We start from the raw sequence: 13,854 nt of genomic DNA on the forward strand, positions 1-13,854 counted from the left end.
TTACAGCTCTGCTTTTGATGAAATTAACAACTTTCACGCAATTCGTCAGAATTTCTTTGAGACTTGCTGGTAAAGTTTTTGCTGCTAAGGCATACCTGTGCAAGAAGCAATGGGTAACAACCACGCGAGGAGTTTGTTTTTTGCTAAAGCAGCAAATCTGGATTTGTTCCCGAGCATAGCTGGTGCTCTATCCGTGCATAATTATAGAACAAATTATTTTCCCAAAATTCATCAAGGTAATCACGGACCCCCAAATGCTTTCTCACGGACCCCCAAGAGGTCCGCGAACTCCAGGTTGGGAACCACTGCTCTAAAAGTAAGATTTTCAAAATGTGTTTTGAGAGATTGGTTGATTCAGATTACGAAATAACTATTTACCAATGAAATTCTGCAACGATAATAAAATATAAGCTTTCCCTAACCCTACTTTTTTTGAAAAGCTCTTGTGCACCACAAAAATTAATTTAAAGAAAAAAAAAGTTTGACTTCGACGGGCGTCGAACTCTCGTTCTCACGAACACGAGGCAGAGGATGAAACCACTGAACCAACCGTGCCAACGAGAAAATGTTGCATTCACACGGTCTCGTGAGAAAAAAAATTCGCAGCCCGGTCGCGAATTTTTTTCCCACGTACTTTCTGTCTCATTTACATATTTTGGTAAAAGTTTGTATTAAAACCGTGTGAATGCAACAGTATCATCAAAGGACATTATTTTCCCCTAATTACCATATTATTAAACAGACAGCCTACAGATCAACAAAATATTATAAAGTTTCAAAAACAATAATGAAAGTCATGCTTTCTAGCTCTGATTGAAGGGTGCTGGTTTCAACTCTATGATCGGCTTTGCCGTAATGGCTCACATTTAGCGAAGATATGATTTAAAATGTTTACCTCTATTCTACACACTGTGTGTTTCACCTCGGGATTGTACTGTCCCTAGTTTCACCATACGCTGTTGGCTAGGCCCTAGCTGTAGGCCTAGCAACCTGTGATGAATAAAATACAAATAAATTGAGACTGAAAGCGTTTTCATTTTTAATAGGATATTCGATATAGAATTTCCTTGCAGTGAAAACATGTAAAAATGGTACAGCTGCGGACAAGGTGTGTGATTTAAAACATGCAACTAAGGCGTGCTGACCATTCATATAAAATATTGTAGCAGCACAAGGATCATGACAAAATGCACATAAAAAAATCAACATTTCAAGAAATTCAATCACTGAATCAGAGGTTCTGAGCAAAAGATTAAGCTCTTAGTAAAACTTGGGTTGGCTGTGTTTAATCGGTAGGCCTAGTCGCTTTAACATAATACAATTCTGCCACAGTAATTGAAACCTCGAACCAATCATGAGTTACGTTTTACGTGAGGTGAAATAGCGCGAAATGCAAATGATACAAAGCAAATTAAGTGATGATTTCGCCCTTAGTTTAGTGGTTAGGGAGTAGGTAAGTGTGAGACTTTCCTAAACCAATATCACTTCGATTCGTAGAAGTTTCGCCCGTAATAACAACCCAGTAGCAAAAAGTTGCCTCTTTGCGTTTAATCGTCAACAGACGTTGAAACAATATAAGATCAGAAGCGTTTACTGGTCTGAAAATCTCACAGCAGACTATCACCAACTAGACGTAGTTAAGGAAGATGTATATGGGAGGTGGGAAGACAGCAATTGAACTTTTCTTAAAATTTGTGAAGAGAGAACAGATTGCGTGGAAACCATTGAAAGCTCTCCCCATAGGACAGTGCTTTCACAATCTTTAGCAACTGCAGATATCTCTTCAGGACCGATGCACCACTGACTTTCATCACTCACATTCAAACCTTTATGAAAACAAAACATGTTATTTCTTTCGATAATTTGAAACTGAGCTAGAAACACTACATTTGTCATGCATCTGAAGTCGGATTTGGAAATCTATTTTTACATCTTATTGTTGTTCTTCACTATTTTCAGACGAACTACTTACCCTAATATTTTCACTTGACATAGTTTAATAAAGTGCAAATGTAAAATAAATAGGCTACATATAAACAACAACAATTTAAGTGGATTAAGGCAGGCCTATATAAGCGGTTTTAGTAATACAAGCATTTCTTAAAAACAATACTAAACCGGGTGGATAAATAACATTGCCAAATTTTAAATCTACGCAATAGTTTACTCATGAATGGACCCTCAGGGTTGATCGGTTTAAACCGGTTATAACCTAGTTTAAACCGGGCAGTTTTAACCACCTATTAATGGTCAAAACTGGTCAAAACCCCTTTAGTGTATGAATCAAGTTGCTTTTCAATTGAATTAAAAATATTACCCTCCATGTTTAGTAATGATGTTCTATATTTTGTTTTGATCAACAATAACCTAAATGCTGGATTTGGAACAAAAAAATATTCAATTTATCTGTTTATTTTTGATATTTCAATCAGTTGGTTATTTTAATTATTGAGAAAATTCCAATTCTAAAAATAAGTTTCTGATGAACCAAAAAGTGCTTGGTAGAATGATGAACCATTTGCACAGCCAACTGAAGTACAATAATCTTTCTTTTATGAAAAACATTTGCCATCAATTTTGCCATAAAATTTGCGCAACATTTGCCCTCAGGTTGCGTAGCACATAAGACGTAGCACGACATGTAATTAAGGTAGTAGTCTTAACGCTGTTTGATGTCTTGTTTTTGGCGGCGCTGAAACAAGAGAAAAATCCATGATAAATATAATCTTTTTTACCAATTTTACAGGCAGCCATCTGTGGCTGCCTGACAGGTCGGTATTGGCGGCCATTAATGAAAGTTCAGGCGGCCATGGCCGCCAGCTATTTCGAGGCTTGCATATCAAAATGGTCACAACTGCTTTTATATATTTCCTAAATAACCCATAGCCCAGGTAGCCGACCATTCACTACATAAAAATATTTTTCTGGGTTTTGACCTGTTTAAACCTAGTTTTGACCGGTTAAAACCAGGTTTAAACCGCTTAGTGGTCAAAACCAGTTTTGACCACTTAGAGATCAACCCTGTGGACCCAATGTATTGCCATAAAGCATCTTCTTTAAAGTGCATTACCCCTTCACTACTTGGTGAAAGTGGTGAATAACATCCAGTCAAGATCTTGCCACTGATGCATCACTAATTACAATGTAATGCACTTACCTACAAAAAGCAGTCTTCCCATAAAGTAATCCATAGGAAGGAATTTCACACATTTCTTTGCAGTTATTAGTGACTCCTTATTTCGCACATCAATCATAAAAACAACAAGAGATATGCAAAGAACGTCATCGATGTTGTTCCCTGATGCAAAATTTTATAAGGCATTTCTTTGTAAAAGAAGACCATGAAAGATAATGTATATGGACTAGCAAAGTCTTTACAGCAACAGTTAGTTAGAAATTAGGTTAGTTTCAAGCTTGAAAGATCGATCAGAAATTATTCGAAGTTATGTACTCATGACAAAAGTAATTTAGCAAAATTAATTGTAAACAAAAACTGTTAAACCGGACATTAGTGGACAAAACATAAAACTTCTAAAATGTACGCAAAAAAATATGGTAGGCTACTGGTACATGTCACTCCAGCATGGCCTACTTGGCACAAGACTATTGACTGTGGCAGAAGACACCATAAGACCATTTGGCACAAATTATGAAAGTGAACATAGAAACTTTGCTGGAAGCAGCCTACTTCATATTGTCAAAGATTAAGAAATTTATCTATTCTGACAAAGAGGAAATTTGGTCCTCAGCTGTTAAAATTCACGTAATGTACAATTGTACATAATTATGCAGTACTTTGTATGATTAATTCATATAAAAGATCATCTGTGACATAATAAACATTAATTTGTACAATACATTGGAATATCAAACTTGTTAAGTGCAATTCAAAACAGCTGCAAATAGTACTCAGCACAAATCAAGTTGGCTACAGATTTTCAATCATTAATCATTCCACAGACAATCTTTTGCAGCAAGAGCCTCACCCCAAAAAAGCTACATACTTAGCCAATGCAATTTGTATGATGATACAGTACCGTACATTTTCACCTTTACATTCTTTCACGTATGTGATTATTTTCTTTTACACTAACAAAACTCATTTAAAATGTATAATATTAGTTGGTTTTGAATCTTTATCCTCGGACTGAGAAAGCCTCTGATAGGTTTTTCCTGGCAATTTGCATACGGTAGGCTACTTGAAAAGACTTGCATAATTGATACAGGGCCGGTTACTGAGAGTGACAAAGTGACGTTTCTGATACATAGTTGTTGGTTGAAGTGTTGTTGCCGGTATTTCATCCAGTAGGTACTGCCAAATGGAGAGTAGCCTAGTCATGAAATGCGTTGCTCAAGTGCACACAAGAGCCAAACCAGTTCCGCTTGATCTTGAGTAGGACAAGTAACCACTGAGCTAAAAGTGGCAGATACAAAAATCATGGCAATAACATTGTTGCAAGGCAAGACCACAAATGTTCTAAATGTAGAATGTTCATGCAAAACCCTTCACAAAAAACCTGTTCTGGTCAGAGAATTTTGTAACATATATCCATTTCGAAAACATTGAATGCATAGCAACCAGTCAAAAGTTATAATTTAAACCCACCTGCCACTGGCAATTTGTTTGTGGTATGGACCTTTATTGCCTGATGTGTTGCATCAGCTTCTTGTAAAATTTCCATGGCAAACCTTTCTAGGTCTTCACCAAGGTTACCAACAAGTAAAATAGCCTCCTCTTCATTATCAAATCTCATTGGAATATGCATTTTCTTTGGAAAAGGCATAGTTGAGAAAATACTGAATCACCAATTCTGATAGCCCAACTAGACTAAAGACACATTGGGTTTATCCAGCTTTCATTGTAGGCTTATTAACCAGCAGTCTCTTATGTGGTACCGTAACTACAGTATGACCTCAGCCTAAAAGAGATTAAGAGATTATAAAATAAAATTCCATAACCTACAATCAAAAATGATTCTCTAGACCAGGGTTTCCCAAACTTTTTGGGCAATGGACCCCTATTTGTCAAAGTGTTTTTTCGCGGACCCCAATCTTATGTCGCATCAATTTTCCGCCTAACCAGCGATAAATGTTAATACAAATAAAAATAAGTAACACTGAATCATGTTTATTAATCGAAATGACAACATCAATGGGATGGATGTGATTGCTTCTTACTGCACAACTTGTCAATTCTTGGAGCAATTTGTGACAAGCAAACTCGCAATTCAGAGTCTACGATAAGTCTGGACCGGTATTTTGTCTTCATATTTGTAAGAGCTGAAAATGCTGTCTCACACATGTAGATTGTAGGTAGTGGCAAAAGGTAATAGCCTAACATTTGGGTAGCCTTTTGTGAGAGCAGTGGATATTCGTTCTCAACACTTAACCAGAAAGATGTAAGAGGTTTTTGATTGAAACTAATCATTAAAGTTCGGTCAGATGACAATTCAGCCAATTCTTCTTCTTTGCGTCCTGACAGATCAGTTTTTGCAACAACAAAAGGGTTTAAAATCCAGTCAAAATTCTCATTGTAGGCCTACTGACTTTGTAGACTACCGGAGAAAAAGCTGCGCAGAAATATATTTGTAAAAAATGTTGTCAGCTGCAGTGCCACCTTTGCCATTCTACTAAAAGTTAACACAAATGAATTATCTGATAACTTCGATTCGTTACTATTCTATCGTCCCTTCGCTACTGCTACTCTTATACCTAAACACCGCCCCTTCGCATTGAGTTATTTCTATGTTTTTATCTATTATTTTTATTCTATTTTGAATTATTAAGCTAGGCCTAAGGCCAATTCGAACAAAAATTGGAACTTCAGAACTTCATAACCTTACCACCTATGGGGTTATCTATTTTAATGCTCGGACTGCATAGACCTACAGGTAGCTAACCGAAAAACAGTTTAGCCTTGTAGCTATATAGCAAACATTCCCGACAGCTATACGCCGTACGTTTAATTGTTGCATCATAGACGCCGAATGCAATTTTTAAGGTAGAGCAATTACCAAGACGTACTAATTCATTTCAAATATTTAAGATTGACACGGCCTAACATTCATTAAATAATTCATTTTAGTTACAAATCACGTCGGCATTCATCTGCGACAATGGAAGTACGGTACCGTACAATGTCAAGCCTGTTTTCGCCATTTTGTCATATCGTCAGGGACCCCCTGTGCAGTCTTTGCGGACCCCCAGGGGTCCGCGGACCCCACTTTGGGAAACCCTGCTTCTAGACTAGAGCAGGGCTTCCCAAACTTTTTTGCTCGTGAACCCTTTTTATCTCCTAAAATTTGTCGCGTCCCTTTGCGGTTAAAATGATAAATAGTTCGAAATATGTAGGCTATATTTGTTACGGCCAATCTCTGTACAAATCAAACGTCATATAAAACCGTTCAAGTCTACTGAATATTACGTCATGGAAGTTGCTAGAAAATGTGCCAAAATTGCACCATCGTTCATAGACTTGTGTCAAACTTGTTTGGACTTGTTTGGGCCTGTTTAAACAGGAAATATTACATCAGCTTTAAACACCTGTTGGAATGACTTCATAATTGTCTTTCATTTATTGCGTCACAGTTACTTTCTACGTGAATTTGAGATATTGATATCTATTCTGGTCATTCGTAAAATGATTGTTTGAAAGTTGGCCGCACATTTAACTGTTGGCTTAGTGCTTGCTAGCTGGACAAAAGTTCCGTCTTTTATCCAAGTAATCTGTTCTGTAGTGACAGTTTTCAGTGGTGTACGCGTTGCACCCCCTCGTTTTCGGTAGCCGTGGGCTAATTTTTACAGAAATACACTTTTTGAAAAGAAGTTCAAGTGTGTGTTTCTTCGGTCATTATATGCAGACGAAAGGATCCGGGAACTTTAAGTTACAATTTTCCCACGAAGAAATTATGGTTTACCGCTGTGACCATAAAAAATAAAAGACGATTCTCTGTCTAGTGTTTGGCACAGAAGCACTTAGAAGCAAAGAAATAATAAAAGAAGATCTTATTGGTTGGTAGTCTAAAGAAGCAAAGAAAATTAAAGACATTTCTTCTCGGTAGGCAACTGAAGAACTTTAAGCTAAAAAGTAAAGACATTTCTTCTCAGTTTGGTACAGAAGAAAAATAACTTTGACATTTATTGGCAAGAAAGAAGATTAAAGGCAATCCATCTGTGCTTGAAGATTCAAGTGGAAGAATCCAAGCAGGTTTTGTGGACGTTTGGACTTCACATACTCGTACAGCTACGGTATCGTGCATTTAAATTCTTTTTTGTATTTTTACGGTCTTTGCAGTTAAATTTTTTATAACTACTGTAATTTTGTGTGTTTGTGTAACTTAATTTTTTAATTGTTAAATTTAGCCCTAACATTTAATATGTCTACACTCGGTGGTGACAGGGACTCGACCGCCGTCGACTCGACTGAGTTTAAGCCTGATGATGTTCTTTGCGGTCGGGCAGGCCATTCTGGGGAGGGACCCATTAACGATGAGGCTAAGTCAGTTCGAGAGGCCCGGCATCTTAGACGGGATATTTTGACTCAAATTGGGAAACTTTCTGTGGCCCTAGGTTCTTTGAGTGATAAGCAGGAACTGTTAATTTTTAGATCTAACTTATCTACTTTAGAAGAGGAATTAAGGCATTTCCATGCTCTTTTGAGTAAAATTGTTAACTCTGCAATCTTGGCAGAACTTCGTGATAGGGTAGATCCCGAATTTAACTCGTTAAAAAATAACTTCGAACAAAAAGAAAGTGATTTCTCAGATAGGTTAGATGCTGACATACATCCTGAGGATAGCGCCTCAAATGTAAGCACTAGGATGTCTGAGAGCTCGTCACGGATAGTTGCACAAATTAACCTACAGCTAAGACGAGAGGAGCTCCAGATCCAAGCCGAGGCCGAAGCAAGAGCTGCTGAGGCCATAGCGAGAGCTGAGACCATACGAGTTGAGGCCGAAGCGAGAGCTGCTGAGGCCGCCGCGAGAGCTGAAGCGAGAGCTGCTGAGTTCGCACTCAAAGACGCACAGTTGAGGGCTGAACAACGTAAGGAGGTAGCTTTAGCTGAATATCGTTCTGAGTTGGGCTCCCGGCGTAGCTCTAGGAAGGGCTCTTCTAGGCATTCCAGAAGTGAACATCAATCGCAGTTTAATTTACCTAACCTTTTCCAGACGCCTGTTCAATCTGTAAGTGGACCTGTACAATCCACATGTTTTCCAGCTGTTTCAGGAGGTCTCGGGGCCGCGGCTAAGGGTCTTCCGAAGGCTGTAGAGCCAAGGTCTGCAAATTACAACCGAACTCCTCCCCCAGAGCGTACAGGTCACGGGGCCGCCATTAGCAGTAATGCTTTGCCCCCTTCAAAGTTTTCTGCGCCGCTAGTTGCTGATCGCCCAGCTACACGTAATTTAGGTGGTTGTGAGAGGCGTATCGTGTCTCCTGATTTTAATGTGTTTGAGGATCGTGATCAGGCTGTGCATGTGACTGAGCCCACTCAGCCCCTTAAGGGATATAGCTTGTCTTCTCCCGCTAAATCGAGTTCTCAACAGCAGGATTGTTTTTTTGAATACCAAAATAGTAGGACGTTCTTCGATAAGGCGGCCTTGATTGGTTACGATGGTAATAATATGCCATTTGTCTTCTTTAAAAATCGTGTTATGGCCTTGATGGCAGCTTCGCCCTTTAAGGGAACTCGTTTGACTTTGTTGCAAGCAGCTTGTGTTAGAACAGCTGCACAAACGATTGCTAATTTGGTTTCCGACACTCCTGGCTTGTCAGAGGAAGACAGGATAGAAATGTCGTTATCTCGCTTGTCCCAACGTTTTGGAGTTCGTGGAGGTCTTTTCGCAGAACCAGAAATTAGAAAGTATCGCTATGGTAGCAAATTGACTTCTATCTCTTCCAGTGATTTGAAAGAGTTTAAAGATGAATTGTCGCAGTGTTTGCTTTACGCGAAAGCTTATGGTCAGCGTGATAAATTAGAAGGACGTTTTGTTTTGGATTTGGCTAAACGACTCCCGTTTGACGCTAAGCAGCGTTATCTTGACTTTTTAGGTGATCAGTATGGTAGCACTGAGGAACCTACTTTTCAGAGTTTGTTTGATTTTGTAGTACGGGAGGAAACGCGCAAGTCGACTGATTTTAGCATTATGCTAATGGGCGATTCTGGTGAGTCGCAGCATTTTAAAAAGTTTGGCAAAGGAAAATTGCCTTCATGTCCGGTTAGGCAGACGTCGGTAAAACCCCATGATAATGTGATTTCAGGGAGTTCGCAGTACTCGACTGCTGTTGGCGCACCGCGCGGCGGTGTGGCCAGACATAGTGACATACCGGCGTGTTTTTGTTGTTCGTCACGTGGTCAAGTTGAATATCATTTTTTGTCTAATTGTAAAGAATTTTTGCGCTTGACACCTAAAGATCGGAGAGATGTCATTGTGAAAGCTGGCAAATGCTTGAATTGTTTGCGCCAGCATATGGTTAGAGACTGTAATCATGCAAATAACTGTCGTAAGTGTGGACCTACCAACGATAGGAAACACTATTTTCTTCTGCATGATTTTTATGTGACGTCACGTGATTCTCTGGATTTGGTCGGTAAAGATGAGGCTGGTGCCAGAGTTCCTGTGCGTAATGTTAAGATTGGAAATGTTAAAGCAGCCTTTAACCGCGTTACTGCTGCTCGTGTTTTGAATCCAATGACTGGCAAATCGAAGTTGGTGTATTGTCAGCATGATCCTGGTTCGCAGTTGACCTTTGTTTCGAGTGACTTGGTGTGCGAACTTGGTCTTAAACCGTATGATAAAGCGTCGTTTAAAATGGATACTCTGGCTGGTCAGAAACCTACTTGTGCTGACCTTGTTAAACTCAACATCCAGTCGTTAGAGACTGATGAACTGTTTTGTGATATAACCTCGGTGGTTAACCCAGCTTGGGCTGACGATGTTAAAACTTTACCCCATAAACAAGATTTAAGTGGTTTCCGTCATTTTCATGACGTGAATATGTTTCATTTGAATGATTGTAGTACTGTAGATGTACTGATTGGCAACGACAACGCTTATTTGATGTGTGCAAAAGAAGAGCGTGTTGGTGACAATCGTAGTGAACCGCATGCTTTGCTCACTCCTCTCGGTTGGTTGGCTTGTGGTGGTAAGTCACCCTTAGTTGAAAGCGTTGCTAAAGTGTGCAGAGTGCAGACGTCTTCAGAGTCGGATGTCATCTCTGGCTTTCAGCGTAAAATTGAGTCTCGCGATATGGAAATAGCAGACCTGAATAAAGTCATTCAGGATTTGACTTTGCAAAATGAAACCTGTGAATTGTCTCGCAATGATATTTTGGCTAGAGAACTTGTCGAACCGAATATTGAGTTGAAAGATGGTCGATTTGAGATACCTGTTCCGTTGAAGGAAGATATTGATCTACCTAACAATTTTGTGTTGGCGTCAGATAGAGCTGCTGATTTAAAGAAGAAGGCTTTAAAACAATCTGAATTCCGAGGAACTTGTGTAAATGATGTAATGTCTTCTTGTCCTGAATTGTCTGACTTGTTAAACCCTCTGGCAGATGTCTTGGCTAGATTTCGGCTTGAAAGATTTGGTTTCATGGCTGATGTGACCAAATACTTTTTTCACATTTTGGACTCTTCAATACGTAAGCCCAGTTTTATTGAACTGCTTACGTACACAGGCAGTGCCGTTCGGATCGTGAACGAACGCCCTTTGGTACCTTTGAGTGACGACCCTAGGGATTTTACTGTCATCACCCCTGCCTCACTTTTGACCCCATACTTAGACCCATACTGTGCTGTTGGGCAACCACATGATCGTGACCAATTAAGAAGGGATTATCGGTTCAATTTGTCACTTTCTCAGCAGTTTTGGAATAAATGGATCGATTTTTACTTGCCAGGTCTTCAGGGCCGGAAAAAATGGCTAAAAATGGCCGAGAATTTGGAGCCTGGTCAACTTGTAGTGGTAGGTTCTCTCCAAGACATTGGTAAACGTGGGAAGTATCAACTTGGGAGGGTGCATGAGGTAGTTCCACAAATTAGGAAAGGGAAGCCTGTGGTTCGTAGAGCCAAAGTTGCCGTCTGCAACTATGATGAGAGTACGGGGAAAGTGAAAGTAGACTACGTGTTGAGGGATATTTCGTGCCTCGCCCCCGTAAAGAACACCTAAGTGTTAGGGTTTGAGCCTGGTTTTGTCTGCGGTGGCCGATACTTGTCTGAGCCCGGAACAGTCGGTTATTATCGCAACTATTGTATATAGCGTCATTTAGCGTGTACCTATGGTACCAATTTCATGTATCGTCGTGTTTATTCTTATTGCTGTTCATTCTTTGCATGCCCTTTGTATTTGCGTATTAACTTAAACGTGAGTGATTCAAAAAATTTGTGTATCGTGTGTTTTATTCATTGGCTCACGATTGTCCTTCAATTCTTTTTTAGTTATGCCATGTTAGACTGTCATAACTAGGGGCCGCTATGTTACGGCCAATCTCTGTACAAATCAAACGTCATATAAAACCGTTCAAGTCTACTGAATATTACGTCATGGAAGTTGCTAGAAAATGTGCCAAAATTGCACCATCGTTCATAGACTTGTGTCAAACTTGTTTGGACTTGTTTGGGCCTGTTTAAACAGGAAATATTACATCAGCTTTAAACACCTGTTGGAATGACTTCATAATTGTCTTTCATTTATTGCGTCACAGTTACTTTCTACGTGAATTTGAGATATTGATATCTATTCTGGTCATTCGTAAAATGATTGTTTGAAAGTTGGCCGCACATTTAACTGTTGGCTTAGTGCTTGCTAGCTGGACAAAAGTTCCGTCTTTTATCCAAGTAATCTGTTCTGTAGTGACAGTTTTCAGTGGTGTACGCGTTGCACCCCCTCGTTTTCGGTAGCCGTGGGCTAATTTTTACAGAAATACACTTTTTGAAAAGAAGTTCAAGTGTGTGTTTCTTCGGTCATTATATGCAGACGAAAGGATCCGGGAACTTTAAGTTACAATTTTCCCACGAAGAAATTATGGTTTACCGCTGTGACCAATATTGTATAGCCTACATTTGTGATATTAATGAAAAGGTTTTCAAATGAAAACTTAAAACAAGCTAACGGTATTCAATGACTGTTACTTTACAGTTTACACGCAGCCTACTGATAACAAATTAAAAAACTAAACACATTTATTTGAGTGTGATAGATGCGACCATTTTTTGCTACAAAGCAAGTGTATAGCTCTGACTCAATGTTAGTTAATGCTGGTTCCAAGCCGGTTTCAAAACTGCTTACAGTAGTTTTTGATGGTTATTTGTCAACGTTGTAAACGCTAAATCGCACAAATTGTAGTCACAGGCTCATGTCCGTGCACAGGCTCCAGCTTGTTTCCGAGCATTATTGGTTTTATTTCCAGTCGGATGTCTTTGGAGGCATACTCTATAATGGAACAGACGTGGGCAAAAGTCACATTGTATGGAGAGTTGGGAACGCGGTTGTATTAGCTTTTTTCTAATGATTTATTTTTCTGAACCTTTGTATCCTGCTTTTTTTTAAGTTCCGTGCCTTTCCTCGTTCTCTTCCTCCAGATTGACCTATCACTGGCAAAGTGTTCCCACTATTCTTGACCAATGTTTGCTGGGTCGAGAGAGACTTTAACTGATCTTTGTAATTGCGTCGTTGGTGAGACGATCCTATCAACGAGTAGCCTAGCCAGCATTTGCTTCAGTTTCCTCTGCTGGAAATTTTCAAGACTAATAGCCTACGTAGGCTACGTAAAAAGTAAAAACAAACAACAGGAGTGCGGTTAGGACTACTGCTGAATCAGGTAATGATATATATTCCGCTCGTTAAGCCAAAAACTGTAAAGGTGTTTTGCATAAAATTTATAAATTTTCACAAAATTTAAATTTCAAGTCAGAAGATAGATCAGTAAATTCTTTTTGAGAGAAGTGCTCAGTGGGCTAGCTATTTTGTTTTTGCGGTGCAAATAGGTATTGGATTCAATATAATTTTGTATTCAATATAATGAGAACATTTCAAGCGAATAATTTGCAACTTTTGTTTCCAGACGTTTATAGTGTTGATGAACGCTTTAATTTTAGATTTCAATGTAAAAACATAGATGTTTTCTCTATAGAGGGAATTTTCTATGGATTTCTCTATAGATGTTTTCTCTACATTCTCTTCAGTTTTTAAGCAAATCTGATAAATAGCATAATAAGAACCAGATGTCATTGCCAAAATGGTGAGCAATATGCGCATTTTTTTTTCATTACAAAAGTCAATACTTTAATTTTCAACTCTAATAATCTTTAGGCTATAGCTTCAACTTTTAAAAGCCATCATAGGCCTACTTTACATTGCAATAAAAGGATTTTAAATTCCGATTCCGTTTTACCACATTAATTTGCGAAAACATGCGTATTGAGTCCCTGATTGTTTGTTTGTTTGTTTGTTTTTCATATCTTTATCCTGCATTGCGGGAAAGCGGACTTGAGCGCTATGCATCGGTGTACGCCTTCCGACGTAGCCTACACCTAACCCACGCTGCAGCCGACTGCAATGTCTGTTTCCGGTTGTCTACTCTACTTATGACTTAAATTTGGTATTACCCATTACTCGAAATCGATCACTGGGTAGAGGCAATTATCGTAAAGTTTCTTGCCCAGAGAAACAACAGCAAGTGCGGGTGGCTGGAGTCGAACATGCAGGCTCTCGACTGCGAGCCCAACGCGCTAACCACTCGGCCTAATAACTAATAACTTGCACAGAAGTGTTAGAATGCAGTAGCCTACTTTGTGTAAAATTGGTAGGCTACACCCTCTGCGACCCCTGAAGTTCGTTACCCAGTTTGGGA

The 13,854-nt window shown here is 39.2% G+C and overlaps 1 protein-coding gene across 1 annotated transcript; it reads right to left on the reverse strand.

Moving 5' to 3' along the window:
* Window positions 1-1,015: 1,015 nt before the first annotated feature.
* LOC145767261 (centromere protein M-like) lies at window positions 1,016-4,955 on the reverse strand. The gene is made up of 3 exons (XM_082579052.1): window positions 4,607-4,955; window positions 3,158-3,298; window positions 1,016-1,826 (listed from the first exon to the last, which is right to left on the reverse strand). The coding sequence occupies exons 1-3, from the start codon at window positions 4,782-4,784 to the stop codon at window positions 1,621-1,623; spliced, it is 525 nt and encodes a 174-aa protein (XP_082435178.1). The 5' UTR covers window positions 4,785-4,955; the 3' UTR covers window positions 1,016-1,620.
* Window positions 4,956-13,854: the final 8,899 nt, after the last annotated feature.

Source organism: Aplidium turbinatum, chromosome 3 (assembly GCF_918807975.1).
Source record: "Aplidium turbinatum chromosome 3, kaAplTurb1.1, whole genome shotgun sequence".
NCBI classification, from domain to species: domain Eukaryota; kingdom Metazoa; phylum Chordata; class Ascidiacea; order Aplousobranchia; family Polyclinidae; genus Aplidium; species Aplidium turbinatum.